At 47.5% G+C, this 20043-nt stretch overlaps 1 protein-coding gene across 1 annotated transcript in view; it reads left to right on the top strand.

Moving 5' to 3' along the window:
• Positions 1 to 20043, top strand: part of SCAPER (S-phase cyclin A associated protein in the ER) — a 125326-nt gene that overhangs the window by 18568 nt on the left and 86715 nt on the right. The window contains exons 6-17 of the mRNA XM_056865979.1: positions 586 to 686; positions 2028 to 2144; positions 3302 to 3462; positions 6472 to 6734; positions 7189 to 7416; positions 8682 to 8846; positions 9369 to 9444; positions 9625 to 9742; positions 12197 to 12308; positions 14081 to 14221; positions 17249 to 17404; positions 18183 to 18325. Coding sequence (XP_056721957.1) covers positions 586 to 686; positions 2028 to 2144; positions 3302 to 3462; positions 6472 to 6734; positions 7189 to 7416; positions 8682 to 8846; positions 9369 to 9444; positions 9625 to 9742; positions 12197 to 12308; positions 14081 to 14221; positions 17249 to 17404; positions 18183 to 18325 — 1781 coding nt within the window. The remainder of the gene's footprint in view (positions 1 to 585; positions 687 to 2027; positions 2145 to 3301; positions 3463 to 6471; positions 6735 to 7188; positions 7417 to 8681; positions 8847 to 9368; positions 9445 to 9624; positions 9743 to 12196; positions 12309 to 14080; positions 14222 to 17248; positions 17405 to 18182; positions 18326 to 20043) is intronic.

Here is a 20043-nt window from a genome sequence, read left to right on the forward strand (position 1 = left end):
TGGCCTACAATCACCTTCCCTTCCCCTCCCCACTACAGATACCCTGTGAGATAGGTGGGGCTGAGAGAGTGTGACTAGCCAAGGTCACCCAGCTGGCTTCATGTGTAGGAACGGGGAAACCAACCCGGTTCACCAGATTAGCCTCCGCTGCTCATGTGGAAGAGTGGGGAATCAAACCCAGTTCTCCAGATCAGAGTCCACCGCTCCAAACTACCGCTCTTAACCACTACACCACGCTGGCTGTCAAGCAAGCGGCTCAACTCATGGGGCCTTCCCTAGGGGAGGATTTAATGACTCTGTTGAACTTTGATACATCCTCATAGAACTTGACAGCTCCGGTCCATTTCTCCCAATAAGCTAATCTTCCAAAAAAGCGGCTGAAATTTTGCCCCGGCATTCTCTGCAAAAGTTGTTACACCCGATAAAATTACTATTAGTCCAGCTGTAGCAGAATAACACTTTGTGTTGAGTGAACGCTCCTGAGAGCCTTTACCGTTATTTATTTGACTTTTTCATTATGGCTGCTATGGCGCCTGGGTATTTTTCTATAATCTTTTTTTTTTTTTTTTGGTTTTTGTTTCCTAGGAGGTGCTGATGATGCTAGATAATTATGTAAGGGATTTCAAGGCTTTGATTGATTGGATACAGCTGCAGGAAAAACTCGAGAAGACGGACGCCCAAAGCAGGTAATCGGAAGCGTGTTTCTGTCTATCGTGCCCCTTTCCTTTCGTTCCACTTGCATGGCTCCCAGATCAGCAGACATCAGAATGCCTTTCCTTCTGTGCCTTTCGGAAAAGAGACAAAAAACTCTTTTCAGACAACATGGCCTGGGTAGGTGGGGGGCGGGGCGGAAGAGCAGCATTGTGGCATCGGGTTTTGCCCGTGACCTATGAAACATTCATTTTAAGCCATATATAGATTGCATAGATTACAGCTTTCTGTATTACCGAGAACTCTTTTTTTTAAAAGGGGGATTCCCAATCAGAGGGAATCCTACATAGTTGCTCTCTGAGAATCTTTTAAAGTACTTGAAGGGCTTTCATATAGAGGAGGGTGCCGAGTTGTTTTCCATTGTCCCAGAAGGTCGGACCAGAACCAACGAGTTGAAATTAAATCAAAAGAGTTTCCATCTAGACATTAGGAAGAATTTTCTAACAGAGCAGTTCCTCAGTGGAACAGGCTTCCTCGGGAGGTGGTGAATTCTCCTTCCCTGGAGGTTTTTAAGCAGAGGCTAGATGGCCATCTGTCAGCAATGCTGATTCTATGACCTTAGGCAGATGATGAGAGGGAGGGCATCTTGCCCATCTTCTGGGCATGGAGTAGGGGTCACTGGGGGTGTGTGGGGGAGGTAGTTGTGAATTTCCTGCATTGTGCAGGGGGTTGGACTAGGTGACCCTGGTGGTCCCTTCCAATTCTGTGATTCTATTCTATGATTCTATGAAAGAATGTGCATCAGTTGTGGGCAGAGCCTGCTGTGTGATCCCACTTCTGACACCACCAGTGAATCCACATCTAACGTCTGAAACGGGCTTTCGTATTGCTCCGTTGTGCTTCCTGGCACCCTGTATCAAGCGAGTGTCACCAGCCTGCTGTTTTTAAAAATTTGTGGGTGTTTGCTTCCAAAACCTCGTACCTTGATAAAATCTTTAATCACAAAACTGTTGGGTGTTTTCTTTTTTAATGCTGTGGACTAAACGGTCCCCAGTTTTGTTTCATTAAAACTCCTTTGCTATTTCCAGAAAATATCAATAACATTGATTTATCTTTCACTCAGTCAAAATTGGACAAATGTAATCTTCAAAAGCCAACATTTCTTCTGGTTTTTCTTAATGCTCCAGTTGTTACTGTTTTTGTATCTGGTGGCCCCAGTCCCATAACCAAGTTCTTGGGAGCGCTACCTCACTTAGTCCCAGAATGGCGGGTATCTAAATGTTCTAAATAAATATCAATAAATTGTAAAATGTCAGGGAAGCGGGGCTACGCATCGTTTTGTGATCGTTGTTTAGTATTTTATGTTGACTTTGCAGACCTACTTCCCTGGCCTGGGAAGTAAAGAAGATGTCTCCGGGACGCCATGTAATTCCAAGCCCGTCCACTGACCGAATCAATGTAACGTCCAATGCTCGCAGAAGTCTAAATTTTGGGTATGGAAAGCCAAACCATCTTCCTTATTTTGAGAACGGAAATTGAGCCGTTTCAGAAAGGTCCAAATTTCACAAATGTGACCTGTGGCGGCAGCCTCGGTTGTTAAGTTTCGTCGATCCAAAAATATTTGTTTGTATTACAGCTTAACAAACGCAGCATTCTGCAGTTAGGCCTAAACTAAAAATACAAGCACAGTAAAAAAACACAAAAAACAACAACACAAGGCTACTATTTGATCCGTTCGCAGTCTGATACCGTACACTCTAGTGTCGTTCGGTGACTTGAACACGCAACATGGATTGATACGTGTTGGGTTAACCTGTTTACCAGGGTTGAGGGATAGAAGGGTTAAGCCATTTCTCCGCCTGCACCACGGCCTTTATCTGAATTGGTGCCTAGTGCAACTGCTTGTGAAGAATATACGAAGATCATTTCAGAGGGTAGTAGTTTTGGTCTGCCGTCGAACAGCTAGATTGGAGTCCAGTAGCTCCTTGGAGACCCACAAGATAAAAGCCTCCTTTATTCCCTGTTTCAGCCAGGATCGAACGCATGCGTTTCGTGTGTTGGATCCTGGCTGAATCCTGGTTGAAACAGGGAATAAAGGAGGCTCAAGCGACCGTGCGTTTTCACCCTTGTTGGTCTCTAAGGCACTACTGGATTCGAATCTAGCTGTACAAAAGATTGGGTCACAGATCTCCCAGCTCAGATGCTGGTTTTCATTTTTTACGGGCTGGTTTTTGTACCCCCTTGCAACTTTTAGTCTTTGTTAGGCACTGAGGAATCTTGAGAGAAGGTGCTGTCCTGGGAAGTGGCAATATTAATTGGGATTAGGGGGGCAATGTGAATCCCGCAAACCTCAAAAATTAAGTTTGCCACGGTGCCCAGATCTGTCCGTGCAAAATTATTCCAAGTGGATCTCTAGGTCTAGACGGCTTAATCAGATCAGCTGACTGCCGAAGGCAGAACCTCATTGGGCCAGGTTTTATGTCAATGATGCTGAGTTGTGCATTCACTTCTAATGTGGGGGTTTGGGGCGATGCCACCTCTTAGTCTCAGCTGGGCGACAAAGCGGGAGAAGGTAAGAACCTGAAGAAAGCATCAGCGTGGTGTTTTATCAAGGGGTTGTGTGCTCGCAACTTGTCTCCCCCTTCCGCAGAACTCCTGCCGTAGCAGTGACTTCAAATCGCCTGGCCCCGTCGGGGGTCAGCTGGGCAGACAAAGTGAGGGCGACCCATACGGCCGCAGCTCCCGCTTCAGAGGCAGCAGCGAGGCCAACGTCTGCGCCAACCCAAGCGCCAAAGCCTTCGCGGAGAAATGGTAAGTGTCCGGTCACCTGGAATTGTTCTGAAAACCCGCCAGTTGAAGATAGCATGCGGAAGGGCAGAGCGAGAACTTGGCTCGGTGCTTGTTTGGGTTGAAAGAAAGAGTTCTGATCTGAGCCATGAAAAATAAACAAACTCTGTTCTATGTTTTTCCACTTGAAATGCAATCTAGATTTTTATAGAATGTCCAAATAAGATCTAGCTCATTTATTTATTGGCATGTTTATTTATTGGCTCATTTATTATTATACACACAAAACACCCAGCGGATCATGTCTGATTTGAACATAAGAAAGGCCATGCTGGATCAGACCGGGGCCCATCAAGTCCAGCAGTCTGTTCACACAGTGGCCAACCAGGTGCCTCTAGGAAGCCCACAAACAAGACGACTGCTGCAGCACCATCCTGCTTGCACAGCACCTAATATATTTGGCATGCTCCTCTGATCCTGGAGAGAATAGGTATGCATCATGACTAGTATCCATTTTAACCTCGGTTAACCTTGAGCTTTTTAACCTCGATTAACCTTGAGGTTTTTAACCTCGGTTAACCTCGAGGTTTTTATCCTCGGTGGTGTCTTTTGACTCTCTCAGAAGGGTGTCCCCATTAGTCTGTTACGATGAAACCAACCACAGGTTTTGTGACCCCTTAAGACCAGTGCCTTTTTACCGCGGCATGTGCTTTCATCGGCTAAGGACACATCCAGATGCCGGTAAACGGAAGAGGTTTGCAGAAAGTGGGATTTCCCCTCCTCCCTTTCTTCCCAGAAAGCTTGCTCATGCAACAGCAGGGGTGGGGGGAGCAGCATTGACTTGGTCAGATGTCCCCCATCCTTCCTGCAGCCCCGTACGCCAGATGTCTGGCAGGTGCCCCCACCCTCAACAGCAGCTTCTTCCAGGACTGCAAACTACTGGGGTGAGGGGAGAGCTGGAGAATATCCCCTTCCGCAAACCCCTTCAATTTGAATCCAGCCCCCACGTCTGTAACGTACCGCAGGGGTTTGTTGTTTTAGTTTGACCTGGGTTGACGGTTCTCCTAATCACTCAAAATGTTAAGGTAGCGTTTTGGCTGTGCAGAAATATTGTTTGTGGGCATATGCATGTAATATTTTTTTAAAGGAATCCTTACAGGCTTTTTATATATAGTGCCCATTCCGGACCACTAGTTTTTTAAAAGGAAGTGTTGACATTCACAGGTTTAGAAGCATACGAGCGCCCCTCAAGAGAAGTGTAGGTAGACTTGTGTCTCTGCAGGGACTGGGAATAAAAGAACACGGTTAAAAGCGATAATGGATGGTTGGGGGGGTTGTAATACAGGTGGTGCCTCCTCTTGTAGTTTTTCTTCTGTTTGAAAAGTCTCTTTAGATAAGGGAGATTTTTATACTGGAGACTGGCAGAGGGGTTCCCTCTGAGATGAATTGTGCTACGGAGCGTCTGCTATTGACCTAGGGGTCTGGAGACCAAGTCCTATGAGGAAAGGTTGAAGGAGCTGGGTATGAAGTGGAGAAGACTGAGAGGGGATATGATAACCATGTTCAAGTACTTGAGGGGCTGTCATATAGAGGGTGGTACCGAGTTGTTTTCTGTTGCCCAAGAAGTTCGGACCAGAACCAACTGGTTGAAATTAAATCAAAAGAGTCTCCGTCTAGACATTAGGAAGAATTTTTTAACAGTTAGAGCGGTTCCTCAGTGGAACAGGCTTCCTCGGGAGGTGGTAAGTGCTCCTTCCCTGGAGGTTTTTAAGAAGAGGTTGGATGGTCATCTGTCAGCAATGCTGATTCTGTGACCTTAGGCTGATGATGAAAGGGAGGGCATCTTGGCCATCTTCTGGTCACTAGGGGTGTGTGGGGGGGGGAGATAGTTGTGAATTTCCTGCATTGTACAGGGGGTTGGACTTGATGACCCTGGTAGTCTCTTCCAACTCTATGATTCTATGAGTCTATAAAGGGCCCCACCTGTTTTACTTTAGAATAATCCCATGAATAGTAGCAGGGCTGCTTCAGAATAAGTGATTGTGATTGGATCTTGAGCCTGTTTTCTCCTTTTGGTCAGTCATAAGCAAATTGAAATGGAGTTGACTGTTCTCCTAACTGTGGGTATTAACCCTCTAGTTCCCCAAATCCAATCCATGTATCATAAAACTTCTTGTCTTGGGAAATAGGGCCTTCTGGTTTACGTGGAATAGCTCTTTCCCCACTTTCTCCCCCTACTGCTATTTGTAACGTTGAATATCAGTCTCTCTGCCAGTTGAACGTACCAGAAAATGCCCTTCACCTCTGAAGGCAGGGAACAGAGGGTGGGGCTTGAAGAAGAAGAGTTGGGTTTTATACCCCCTTTTCCTCTACCTTTAAGGAGTCTCAAAGCGGCTTACAATCACCTTCCCTTCCCCCCCCCACCTTGTGAGGTAGGTGGGGCTGAGAGATTTCAGAGAGAATTGTGACCAGCCCAAGGTCACCCAACAGTCTTCATGTAGAGGAGCGGGAAGACGAACCCGGTTCTCCAGATTAGAGTCCACCGCTCTTAACCACTACATCGCACAGAGATTAACTGGCAGGCTGGTTAGCACATTCAGGTTTACATCATAAGATCGTTTTGTTTTACTAATCTGTAATAGATTTACACAGCCTTCAATTTGCAAGATCTGAGCAAGGCTGTCAAAGATAGGACGTTTTGGAGGACTTTCATTCATAGGGTCACCATGAGTCGGAAGCGACTTGACTGCACTTAACACACTCACAATAGATTTAAGCCCTGGTTAGTATTTGGATGGGGGACCACCAAGGAATACCAGGGTTGTTATGCAGAGGAAGGCAATGGCAAAATACCTCTGTTAGTGTCTTGCCTTGAAAACCCCATAAGGGGCCTCCAGAAGTCAGCTGTGACTTGACAGCACTTCATATACATAACAGATTTAATGTGAGGCACGGTTGTACTTGGTGTCCGTACGTCAACAGCCGTACCGAATCGAACTTGCAACTCCTTGGCTTCTTAATCATCTCGCACAGAACGGAAGGACGCCGAAGGTTGGGAAACAGTCCAGCGCGGAAGGCTGGTGAGATCCAAATCTTCCGCCTCGGCGATAAAAGCAGCCTCAGCCACGGAACTGTCAAGGTTGCAAGATGACAGCAACAAAGAGAACGTTGTCCTCCGGCTGGCAGACAGCAAGCAGAAGGGCCCGTTGGCCGAAGACGCTGTCTCTAAAAACGTGGAGCCCATCCTGAAAGAGCCGTGCTCTCTGTGTGAACACCCTCTTGCTGAGAGGACTCAAGTAAGTGAGCTTTTTCTTTTCTTTTTGGATTAGCCTTTAAAAAGTACATAATATTTTTGAAGGAATGTCTCTCGTTGACTGTGTCAATGGTTTTCAAACCTTGGTGACTTTTAGTATGTTTAAAGCATGGGGTCCCACACCAGAGAGCCAGTGTGGTGTAGTGGTTAAAAGCGGTGGTTTGGAGAACCGGGTTTGATTCCCCACTCCTCCACATGAGCGGCGGAAGCTAATCTGGCAAACTGGATTTGTTGCTCCACTCCTCCACACAAAGCCAGCTGGGTGACCTTGGGCTAGTCACAGTTCTAAGAGCTCTCTCAGCCCCACCTACCTCACAGGGTATCTGTTGTGGGGAGGGGAAGGCAAGGCGATAGTAAGCAGGTTTGATTCTGCCTTGAGTGGTAGAGAAAGTCAGCATATGAAAACCAATTCTTCTTTTTCTTCAATCTTTTCTTAGTTCGCAGGCCGTGTTCTAGAGGACATCATGATCTCTGGCAACAAAGGCACACCAGAGGGTTCCCTGCAGTCATCTTCTGAGGTGCCCGTGGTTCTCATCAACGCCGAACACATTGCAAAGAATGCTCAGGCGGACGCGGTCGTCTCTGCTGCTTCCACTAGTGGAGAGGAGACTCGGACAGAGAAAAATAAGATGGAGAATGACATGGACGCTGCTGATATTTCCAACGTGAGTTCCGGCAGGTCAACTAGAATGCGTGAAATTCCAAATGCGCTTTGCCAGTTCTGAAGTGCAGTCATACTTCTGTGTGACTGAGGAATGAAGTGTAGGGGGGCTGCCATGTTGGGTCAGTTCCCTGTGGCTCGGATTGAGTGTGGTAGTTAAAGTTAGTTCCCCTGTGCAAGCACCGGGTCATTACTAACCCATGGGGTGACGTCACATCCCGACGGTTACTAGGCAGACTATGTTTATGGGGTTGTTTGCCATTGCCTTCGCCAGTCATCTACACCAGTGGTTCCCAAAGTGGGCAGTACCACCTTTGGGGGGCGGTGGGATTACCTAGGGGGGCACTAAGAGGCAAAGGGCAGCAGAGGGCGCTAGAGATGGGCCCCTTCAACTGTGTTGTTGGATATGGTTGGGGGTGCTGAGGGTGAGTTTGTGGAACCAAGGGGGCGTTGGCCCGAAAAGTTTGGAAGCCACTGATCTACACGTTACCCCCAGCAAGCTGGGTGCTCATTTTACCGACCTTGGAAGGGTGGAAGGCTGAGTCAACCTTGAGCCGGCTACCTGAAACTGACTTCCGTCGGGGTCGAACGCAGGTCGTGAGCAGAGCTTTTGACTGCAGTACTGCAGCTTACCGCTCTGCGCCACGGGGCTCCTTAGGCAGGCCAAGGTAAAACCGATTGCAACATGGGGGATAGTTCAGAGGAAAAGATCTAGCGACTTATTTCCCCCCTGGTTGCTTGGCTGTGACACCTCAGCCTTTGAGATCAAAGTCCTTAGTCTTGAACTAGATGGGCCTTGAACATGTGTGTTACATGTACAAGCCTGCGGGCACCATTGGAATTCAAATGCAACATGGCAGCCCCAGGATACAGAACCAGCCACAGAATGGCCGCCACACCCTTTCTTCAGTCACACAGTGAAGATCCTTGTGCTGGGAGAAGCCCCACCCAGTTTCTAAAAACACTTGGCAGGTGCCAGGAAAGATGTTGGGAGCCCCTGTGTTAGCATGTGTATTTGTAAAGCTTCCCTACCAGGTGTCGATGCTACTTGGACAGGTGATGAAGCAAAATGTTTATAAGCCTGAAGTAACTAGAGCCCCATCTCCAGAAAAAATACAAACCCTAGAGGCAATTTCGTAGACTTAATTAACCCTCAAATAACTCATTGGTGAAAGAAGAACATTCTCGTATAAATGTTACACGATCCCACAGCGATAACATACTTACAGCCATTGAGTCCAGTTCTCGTTTTGGGTTTTTTTTCCCCAGTCTATGGCAGAGGTCCTCGCAAAAAAAGAGGAGTTGGCCGATCGCCTGGAGAAGGCCAACGAAGAAGCCATTGCGAGTGCCATCGCCGAGGAAGAACAGCTGACCCGAGAGATCGAAGCCGAGGAAAACAACGACATCGAGACGGACAATGACAGCGACTTCTCTGTTGAGTTGCCAGTTTGTTTTGAATCGAACGTTTGTTGAATTACTGTTTCTAAGTCCCAGTCTGACAGGAAATGTACATTTTTGTTGCGTTCCTAAGGCACAAAATGGCGCTGTCATAGCAGAACATCAGTACGAACCGTGAATTTGGGTTTCCAAGGCAAAGTCAGAGTTTGACAGGAAACATACATCTTCCTCTGACGGGAGCACTCCTTTGAAACGGGCACACCCTGTGGACGCAAAGGCCTGTGTGGTCTCTTGAAGCACCTTCTGCTCCACTGAGGTTGAAGGATAGCCAGGATTCGCTCTTTGCTTTGGAGAAGAGAAAGTTCTCTGAACGAGCTCCAGGAAACCCATTAGTCGGCTTCACGTTGGGGAGTCTTTTCCCTGTATCAATTACTCCATTCATTGTTTATCATTTGTGTGGAATTCTAGGTTTAAAATCAAAATCGGTATCTTTCCTCTTGCACTAGCTGGTTTCTAAAGTTCTGTTTCCGTTTCCTGTTTGGCATCGTGTAATTTCAGGCCAGCATGGGCAGCGGGACCATCTCTTTCTGCGGCATCTCCATGGACTGGAACGACGTTTTGGCAGATTACGAAGGTAAAACATTCTCATATAGAAATATGGAATAACCCCGTCGGTTCACAAGTCTTGAGACGTTCCATCTCCCCCACACCCAAAACGTGATTAGAAGAGTGCTTAGCCTCCCTCTCATTTTGGCCATCACTGGGCATGTGGTTGGTGCTTTAGCTTTTGCTAACACGATCCTTTCCTCCGCAGCTCGTGAGTCGTGGCGCCAGAATAACTCTTGGGGTGACATAGTCGAAGAAGAACCTTCTCGTCCACCTGGCCACGGAATACACATGCACGAGAAACTCTCCTCGCCCTCTCGCAAGAGGTTCTTCTTTTTTTGAATGTTTGATAAAATAGTCTTGGTAGAATCAGGTGTCATTGTTTTAGCGTGGTACAGTGGTTTTTTAGCGTGGTGTAGTGGCACCTGGAGATCTGCTGATACAGTTGATCTCCAGATGACCAAGATCAGTGACCCCGGAGAAAATGCTTTCTTTGGAAGATGGACTCTATGGCATTATACCCTTCTGAGTTCCCTCCCCAAATCCCACTCTTCCTAGGCTCCACCCCTCAAAACTAGGTATTTCCCAACCTGGAGCTGGTAACCCTAATAATTGCTCATTTGACCTTTTAAAAAAGTTCCTCTGCCTGTATAAAATTCTTACTGTGTTTTGTATCATGTGACCTTTTCTCGAGGGTGATTAACAGTCAAACATTACGATAACAAATCTTCATGTATTTATAGACGTCCAGCCACCGTTTGAAACAGGAAACGCTTTTTTGGGACATTGGCGAATGTCTGACGTTCTCCAAACAAACACCGAACCTTTTTCTATAGTATCAGTTCAGTTCGATCAGTTCCGTTTGTTTATTTGCATCAACCGTGGGTCACTGTGAAAGCCCCTAAAAGCAAATAACAACCGCGTGAATTCTTGGGCGCAAGGAAGGGCTGTGTCTTTCAGCAACTTGCTGCTTAGTTTCTCAGCCACTTTACCAAATACGGCTTGACTTGCCGCTTACAAAAGCATCAAGATCGATCAGGAGATAATAAAAAAAATTCCGGCCCTCTATGGAATCCAAGCATTATCTTGCTTATTTTTTCCAGGGGTCATCCTCTAGTGTAGTGTTCCTCACCATGGTGCGCATGTGCAGTTTTCCAGGCGCCTGCCGTACGCTGCAGGAAATTGAGAGGATCTTCACTTGAACCTTCCTGCTGTTAATTGGGGAAGGACCCAAGGTGCCTGTAGTGGGACCCGCAGAACAGCTTTGAGGCAGAGGGGTCTAGGAAGCAGCCGAGCAGCCCTTTTACCCCCCACCCCCCGTTGGCGATCTTAGCGTGGTGTGGTGGTTAAAAGCATTGGCTTGGAGCGATGGACTCTAATCTGGAGAACCGGGGTCGAGTCCCCACTCCTCCACATGAACGGCGAACGCTAATCTGGTGAACTGGGTTGATTTCCCCCACTCCTCCACATGAAGCCAGCTGGGTGACCTTGGTCTAGTAGTCACTGCTCTCTCAGAGCTCTCTCAGCTCCACCTACGTCACAGGGTGTCTGTTGTGGGGGAAAAGGGAAGGTGATTGTAAGCTGGTTTGATTCTTCCTTAAGTGGTAGAGAAAGCATATAAAAACCAACTCTTTTTCTTCTGTCTGTGCTTTATCCTCCGTTTCCCCGGTTAATCATTGTCTTCTGTATGCGCCTTATCCCCCCGCTTAGGTTTCTCATGTGCATGTTTTATGTTCCCATTTCCCTTCCTGTTGTGTTGCTTGGCCCTGCCTCCTGTAGCAGCCATTGTGTAGCGGCACCCGCAACCCTGCCTCAAAATTCCAAAGGGGTCCACCAGTTCATTGAGAAACCCCACACACACACACACTCTAGGGCCCTAGGTCTCATACTTTTGGAAGTAGGGGTCTAATTTTTTATTTGGGGACCTACCACCACAGAGCAGTAGGCTGCCAGCAGCGTGGTTCCAGGACGTGGTGTGCATAGGCTACAGCCATTGCCCCACACATCTCTAGTGGATGAGAATAAGCCAAGCCGAGAATCATGAGCGACCCCTTTCTCGGTCTTTATATGTCAGTGAAAAAGACAGTGAACCCGATTTGCAGTTTCGCTACAGTGACATAGCTGCATCTGAAAATTATAAAACAATACCCCTCTGATTGCATTTTGACATTACACTAAGAACGTTTGGCTAGAAACCAAAGAACCAGGCATGCCAAACACCCGTTTTGCTATTGCCTCCAAGCCCCAAACCACAGTTTGCAATTTTCCCTACAGACTTTGGTCCCAGTCCATTATTTTAATCTTGGTCAGTATCCTGCTTGTGTGAAATGAGGCTGACTATAATTTGTGATTCCAGTCGTAGCAACGGTCAGCAGTTTTCATGGATCTGGAAGTCTTCAACTAACCGGCTACGCATAAGCACATGAGCCCAAAGATCGGTGTGATAGCAACGGACTGTAGCGATGTCCAAAATGATACCTAGTTGTCTGAGATGTTGGGTTTGTCTTGAATATCAGACTTTCTGTTTTGTGGGCGTTGCAGTTTAGATGCCTCGGACATTGTGTTTAAAATGTTCCGAAATTGCATTATACGCATAAATAGCGTATTGTCATTGTTTTTGGTAAATAAGTTATTTTGTACCTCACAGTTCATTGGTTTGAAACTTCTATATCCTTAATGGAGTTCGGTGGAATGCAGAATATCCACGTTGGTTTTTTTTTTCCTTTTTTCTTTTGTGTTTTTGGTCTCATTGGGTTCCCACGATGTGTTTATTTTGCAAGGACGATAGCAGAATCGAAAAAGAAACACGAAGAGAAACAGATGAAGGCTCAGCAGCTAAGAGAGAAGTTGCGCGAAGAGAAAACGCTGAAGCTTCAGAAATTAATGGAGCGGGTAAGCAGGCCTGGCGCTCAGCGTGACTTTCCACGTATTGTTTCCATGTATTAAATCGGGGTCCCCAACCTTTTTGAGCCTGTGGGCGCCTTTGGAATACTGACACAGTGTGGTGGGCACAGCCACAAAATAGCTGCCATAAAATGGCAGCTCCCAAAAGTCCAGCTCCAGGCCGCTGCCGCCGCTGTCAGAAGGAGGCTTCGGCCAGGAGAGTGCCGCCTAGCCCCTGGCCCAGCTCCCCTGGCCCTGCCCCCAGGAGAGGGGCCCCCGCCCCTTCTATTGCGCCCGGCCTCCGGAGGGAGGCGTCGGAGAGGGTGCCTTTTCCGAAGGGAGCGCAGCATGGCCGCCACGCAGAAAGGCTCCAGCTGCTGCAAACGGAGGAGCGCCCCGCCCCGTCCATGGCGACGGCTCCCTGCGCGTGCCCACAGAGAGGGCTCCGCGTGCCCATTCCAGCATGCATGCCACGCGTTCACCAACACGGGTCTAGGCAGAAACTTTTGATTTAATTTCATCCCACTGGTTCTGGTCCGACTTTCTGGGGCAACAGAAAACAACTCGGCACCATCCTCTATAGGACAGCCCTTCAAGTACTTGAAGATGGTTATCCTATCCCCTCCTCTTCAGGCTAAATATACCCAGCTCCTTCAACCTTTCCTCATAGATCTTGGTGTCCCTCCCCATCTTGGTTGCCCTCCTCTGGACACGTTCCAGCTTGTCTACATCTTTCTTAAATCGTGGTGGCCAAAACTGAACGCGATACTCTAGGCGAGGTCTAACGAGAGCAGAGAATCTTGGCCTGCATACATTCAGAAGAGTGGGATCTGGTGGCGGCTCAACAAAGGGTTCTATCCCTATCCCTAACCCTAACCCTGACCACCCCTTGCCCTCTACCACATATCATCACGCCCCTGCCTCTTAACACCTGCACGGCGCAACTCCCCCTGTTGGGGCAAGGTTGCCAGCACCTATTGGGAGCGCAGCCAAAAGGGTTACCTGTCCCTGATCTAGACTGTAAATTACCTAGGTATCGTAGTAATGACACTCTCTCTGTTTTGCTGATCTTTGTCTTCTTTATGCAAATGTTCTCCAAGCAGGAGAAAGACGTCGGTCAATATTACCCGTAGTTCCAGGGTTTGTGCGATCATCTTCTATTAAGTGAAGTGAGAGGTTTTTTTCACGCTAGGTGTAACATGACATTTTCGCCCTTTAAAACTGTCGACACCCATTACACTTAGAACGATTGCCAGCTTGTGAAAACGAAGCGAGATTTACAACATCATTCCCTCTAACTCCATTTTCATTATGATTGAAAGGCTTGACAAGGTCTCGGGTATTCTGCTTGCTTTATTGCAAGATTACCTCAACCAACATTTTTTCATTGCATTTAAATTGATATTTGTAGCAAACTCCAAGGGGAAAAAACAGGCTACAGATGCGTGTAAGGGTTCTGGGAGGAGCTGTGGCTCAGTGGTAGAGCATCTGTTTTGCGTGCAGAAGGTCCCAGGTTCAATCCCTGGCGTCTGCAGTCAAAGGGGTCAGGCAGTAGGTGATGTAAAACACCTTCACCTGAGACCCTGAAGAGCTGCTGCCAGGATAGACAATATTGACCTCAGCAGGCCAAGTGTCTGACTCAGTATAAGGTAACTTTCTGTGTATGTTCGTTCAACCCTAAGTTAACATGCCGTTAGTTAACATAATAAAATCCACAGCGTGAAAACAATACTTTTTTTTTTGCCCAATCAATATGGCCCACTTCCTTTTTTTTTCCATAGGAAAAAGACGTCCGGAAATGGAAGGAGGAATTATTGGATCAGAGGCGGAGAATGATGGAAGAGAAACTTCTCCATGCTGAATTTAAGCGAGAGGTGCAGTTGCAGGCGATTGTGAAGAAAGCCCAAGAGGAAGAAGCGAAGGTATGCCCGGGGGCATAAAAAACTATTATTTAACCGGCAAGAGTTTGCTCGTTTCACGGGGCTTATCCAAGAGAACCTCTTGCTGGATTCTGCCCAGTATCTGTACTCAAAGGTGGTTGTGAACGCCCTTTAATGTCCTCATCGGTATCTGGTGAAGGGAGCTTTGTCTTGCGAAAGCGTATTCCCCGAAAACCTCGTCGGTCTCTACTGTGCTTCTGGACTCGACTCCAGCTCTTTTACTGAAGACGAGCACGGCTACTCAACCACAGTTGATTTCCCTGGGAAAGAGCAGCTGATTTGCCCCCCTTTACCCCACGTGTTTGAATAATTTTGAACAGCCTCCTAACCTCGAGGGGACAGGGTCACTCACAGATAAAGTACTCTCATGCCATTGGGAAACCAGGCAACATAGAATATATAATCAGCATGAGTGGTATAGTCTAGGAAAAACTTTTTTTTTTAATTAAAATACTTGTATACCACCTTCTTTTGTTAATGGCAAACTCGGAGCGTACCGCATGTCTCTTTTGCACATTTGCATCGGTTCTGAGGCATCGGCAGTTCGGTCTCCTGTGAGTTTATACGCAGAAAAACTCAGTACGTGAGCTTTGGACAAAAACAAATCCGTGGTTGCCGAGGCTCCTAAGGACAGCAAAATTGGCTTAGTTCGTTAGCGTAACGGCTGCATCTGTCGCTTGGTTTGCCGTGGTTTCCTAATGGGGTTTATCTTTGTCACTTTGTTAAATCCACGTGACTCCTGTCAACACATTAATTAAATAACGTCCCATAATGCCCAGCGAAGCAGATGTGTTAAAAGCGTTTCATACGGTCAAGTGGCGAAAAATCTGTTCTCCCCGGGCGGATGCAGACCGAGATTAATTGGGTCAGAAGGGCCGGCGAGCTGGTGGAGCGGAGTCGAAGGCCGCTGATTTCCGCCACCGTCCTTTTCACCGATTAGATTCCCACTGCGGGATGCTCACCGAGCTGCAAAATCCATTCTGTAAATGCATTCCGCTGGGTAAACAAGAGTTCAAAAATCTGTCTTCTGTTGGGCCAGTTAGCATTCTGTAGGTCATTTCTTCCTCTGACAACCACTGTAAAATAGAAGAGTGGGTTACAAAACGTTTTCTAGTTGCTTCTTCTTTTCAGTAAGTTTCATGCTATAGCTTTGAAAAAATCAAGAACAAAATTCCTTCATGGGTCATGTTACAAGAAGAAGAGTTGGTTTCTATATGCCGACTTTCTCTACCACTTAAGGAAGAATCAAACCAGCTTACAGTCACCTTCCCTTTCCTTCCCACAACAGACACCCTGTGAGGTAGGTGGAGCTGAGAGAGCTGTGACTAGAGATCTCCAGATCAGAGTCCACCGCTCCAAACCACCACTCTTAACCACTACACCACGGTGGCTCTCCTTTGTGGTTTGCACAGTTTCTTGGGAATTATTCAAATTTTACAGTGGCTGAAATGAAAAACTTTGTTAAGGCAGGGAATAGCTTTCCGTGAGGACTTGTAACATTAATATTATTTGTTAATTTATTTTGTTTGTATCCCACCTGTTCCCCAATGGGAACCCAAAGCAGCTTACATTGTTTGCCTTTCATCCATTTTATCCTAACAACACCCCTAAGAGGTAGGGGAGGCTGAATGAGCGTGACTGGCCCCAGATCACCTAGCAAGCATCCACAGCTGAGCAGGGATTTGAACCTGAATCTCCCAGGAGCCTAGTCTGACGCTAACCACTGTACCACACTGCCCTCCCACCAATTTTCCAGCATCCTGCTGAATTGCTCCCACTGGAAGTAATTTAATTAAAACGTTTTGTTGCTGCTCACCAAATAAAAGTTGTACAGGGCCGTGGCTTTCCGCCTCAGCTGTCCAAGGGTGTTTGGAGCCTTTCCCGGTTTATGCACCAGGCCTGTTCCCGCAATCTAAAAATATCACCGGCAGAGCTGCTGACTCATCATCTGGGCCTTCTTCATGCCCAGCGAGAGAAATTAATCAGCAAAAAAGGCAAATATTTTCATTTAAACCTTTTTTTTCCCCCCCGGGCACCGCTGAAGTTAGATGGGATAAGAGCTAATTTGGGGAGCTTTGAATGCCCAGCGACGCTGCCTGGTGCCTGACTATAGGGAATATTCTACCCTCTTCATTTGCTGTGTGATCCTCAGCAAGCAAGTGAAAACCGTTCTTTTATTTGCATCCAGCGGAGAACTGCAAAAAGGCATTCCTCTTGCAGTTGGATCAGTGCGAAGTTTAAAAGCTGCCGTGCAAAAATCGGCTATTAAAGCAAAGGCACAAAAAAACTTTAAGCTGCAAAGCAATAGGTAGCGATTAAAAAAAAAATCATGAAACCCCAAAAACAGTTCCAGGCTGTACAAAAAACAACAACTGGTCTTTCCGTATGAGCCCATCCTGAAATTCATGCTGAAGATGCTTTAGAGAGTGCAATAATTATTGTATCTGTTCCCCCCACCCCACCCCCTGCCCAGAAGTGAATTTAGGAAATACTAGAGGCAGAGCCTTTACTGTGGTAGCACCTGAATCTCTCCCCCCACAGCAGATCACTTGCTACCTAGTCATAGGTGTCAGGTAAAATTACTATTTTTGTTTGTTTTGTCTGTATGTGCTTTTAGTTGGCTTGTTCTTCCCTCCCCCACCATCCCCGTTGCTGGTTTGCAGGATGCTGATTATTTTGTTAGGTTTTTATTACCTGGCGGCTGACTTTTTCACCTCTGCCCCTTGCAGATGTCGACGGCCTCCCCCTCCCTCGCAAGCTGGTACCTGCAAAGGCATATTTCTTTGCCCACTCCTTCTGGTCAACAAAGAGGCAGTGTGTCATAGTGCTTAGAGTGCCGGGCTGGAGAAAAGGGCAGAGGAGAAAGGCAGTTGAAGCAGTTTTCACTTACAGGCTTCTGTTTAATTGTTACAGTTTCCAGAAGGTTTGTGTTGTCCATCAGGTGCTCGGCCCAGGAGACAGATAATTTGATTCCTCCTTATTCGCGTATGAACTCTGGTTGAATTGCAGGTCAACGAAATCGCATTCATAAATACTTTAGAAGCCCAGAATAAGCGCCACGACGTTCTGTCCAAGCTCAAAGAGTACGAGCAGAGGCTGAACGAGCTGCAGGAAGAGCGCCAGCGGCGGCAGGAAGAGAAGCAAGCGCGGGACGAGGCCGTTCAGGTATCACTCGGCTAAAGACGGGCCGCCAACGGGCAGCAAAGTACATACGAGCGGTACCGCACTGGCTGCTTTCTAACAATGGGTTGGGTCCTGCGATCCACGGGCGCGAGGGTCGTGGGATCTCCGCCCTTTTCCGACTCTTCTTGCGGAAGAGAAGGCAAGGAGTGATTTCACACACACCCTTCCCACTACGGCCGCCTGACCACCACAGCTATTAGAAGACACAACCCCGGGGATAAAGTTTCCATGTGGTGAGAGAGGCCCTAGTGAGGAAGGAAGAACAGGGGATGATCTTGCCCTGTCAACGCTTCCCTCTGATTGTTTGCAGGCCAGTGTCCCTATTGGTCCATAAAAATGTGGGAAGTCAGTTTCTGCGGCTCCGTTTTGTTAATGGCACCGCTTTCCTCTGGCGCTCATCCCAGGAGACAGTCTTTTGCATCAGAGAGAGGCTCTCTGGGCCAGAGAAAAGCGCTGCCGTGAACAGAAAGGATCTGGGGAATCTCACACGGAGAGTTGTGGTGACAGCAGCTATCTTGTTCAGGGTGTGCAGAAAGACCTGCTCAAGTGTTTACTGGGGCACCAAAAGCTGTAATCCTCTGCACGCTTACTTGGGAGTAAACCCCCCTAGGCCCTGGTAGGTAATAATTTCTGAATAAATATGGTTAGGGTCAGCTGCCCCCATTGTGAAGGCGTTGGTGAGGGTACCCCAGAATTTCAGTCTATAGGAAAATCTAATATTTGAAGCTTAAGAACACAAATAATAATGCTTTCTCTTTAGGAACGTAAAAGAGCTTTGGAAGCAGAACGGCAAGCCCGGGTGGAAGAGCTGCTAATGAGAAGAAAAGAGCAAGAAGCTCGGATTGAGCAGCAGCGCCAGGAAAAGGAGAGGGCCCGAGAAGACGCGGCTCGAGAAAGGGCCAGGTAGAGTACTCTTATCCCATGGACTTTGCAGTAGCAACTGCCTTTATGGATCATAGAATCATGGAATCACAGAGTTGGAAGGGACCACCAGGGTCATCTAGTCCAACCCCCCCTGCACAATGCAGGAAATTCCAAACTACTTCCCACACCCCCAGTGACCCCTACGCCATGCCCAGAAGATGGCCAAGATGCCCTCCCTCCCATGAACTGCCTACGGTCATAGAATCAGCATTGCTGACAGATGGCCATCCAGCCTATGCTGAAAAACCTCCAGGGAAGGAGAGCTCACCACCTCCCGAGGAAGCCCATTCCACCGAGGAACCGCTCTGTTAGAAAATTCTTCCTAATGTCTAGACGGATCGTGATGACCTGAATGACAATTCAGTGTTTCATTGACCCCCCCCCCCAGCATTAAACACAATGAGCACCGATCAGGGCTTGAGGCTGATTTAGCAAACCCTGGTTGAGACATAATTTAGCAAGATGGTTAACGTCAGGGCCAGTGCCAACCATAACTGTGGTTAAGAGCAAGAGAGGTTTGTGCGGAATGCCCAGATGCCAACTCTGTTAAAAGACTGAAAGGGTTGGGTCTGTGTTAGCTTCCTCAATAAGTTATTAAGAGCTAGATCTGGATACGTAGAAGAAGAAGGGGAGTTGGTTTTTATATGCTGACTTTCTCTACCCCTTAAGGGAGACCCAAACCGGCTTACAATCGCCTCCCCCTCCCCACAACAGACACCTTATGAGGTAGGAGGGACTGAGAGAGCTGTGACTAGCCCAAGGGCACCCAGCTGGCTTCACATGTAGGTGTGGGGAAGCCAACCTGGTTCACCAGATTAGCCTCCGCCGCTCATGTGGAGGAGTGGGGAGTCGAACCCGGTTCTCCAGATTAGAGTCCACCGCTCTTAACCGCTACCCCACGCTGTAAAGTGCCGCCAAGTCGCAGCCGACTTACGGCGACCTCAGCAAGGGGGCTTTCAATGCAAGGTCCTATCAGGGTGCTGTTGCTCACAGCGCCGAGTGGAAGCAAACTGGCCAGCACTTAGTTGGAGAATGTGGGCTGAACATCCCAGCATCATGCGCGCCAGTGAGTCGCTCAGTACTTTAAGTAGGGAACAGCGCGCCATCATGGTAGGATGAGCGCTAACCGCTTGGAAGAATTCTACCCTGTTGGAAATTACATATCCACCTTTGGGGGGAGAAAACGTCCCCGAATACGTGCTATTGTTATTTTCAGCGAGACGTAAACAGGGAAAATTTCACACATCTGTAGTGGCAATTAAGGGCCTGTTATGAAAGGATGAATATCAGTGAAGCTGCCAGCTTGGATTCCTTCTGCCCAGATGGTGCATCAAACTCGATTATTGGAGATGTCTCATGTGCTGTTTCTCAAATTTCAGAGAACAGACGTCCAGCATTTTTCAGCGTTTGTCTGCCGTTATTCGTGCAACCTTACTGTAAAAGTTAGGAAATCTCTGCTATTTAATTAGCTTCTCTCCCTAAATACTTTTATTAATTAAAATCAGTTCTTTTTTCCTGTTATTAAAATGAAAACAAATAGTGTGTATCCAACCACCCGTGCTCAGAGGTTTTCCCCATATTCCTCTTCATTCCTGCAGCCCCTTCCTGTCTCCGGAAATACTGTTTCTGGGGTTGCAGGATTCATATGGAGCAGTTGTCGTCAGTCTTCGGTATGGCCCACAAGCCATGCAGAACCA

Source organism: Euleptes europaea, chromosome 20, assembly GCF_029931775.1.
Source record: "Euleptes europaea isolate rEulEur1 chromosome 20, rEulEur1.hap1, whole genome shotgun sequence".
Lineage (NCBI taxonomy): Eukaryota > Metazoa > Chordata > Lepidosauria > Squamata > Sphaerodactylidae > Euleptes > Euleptes europaea.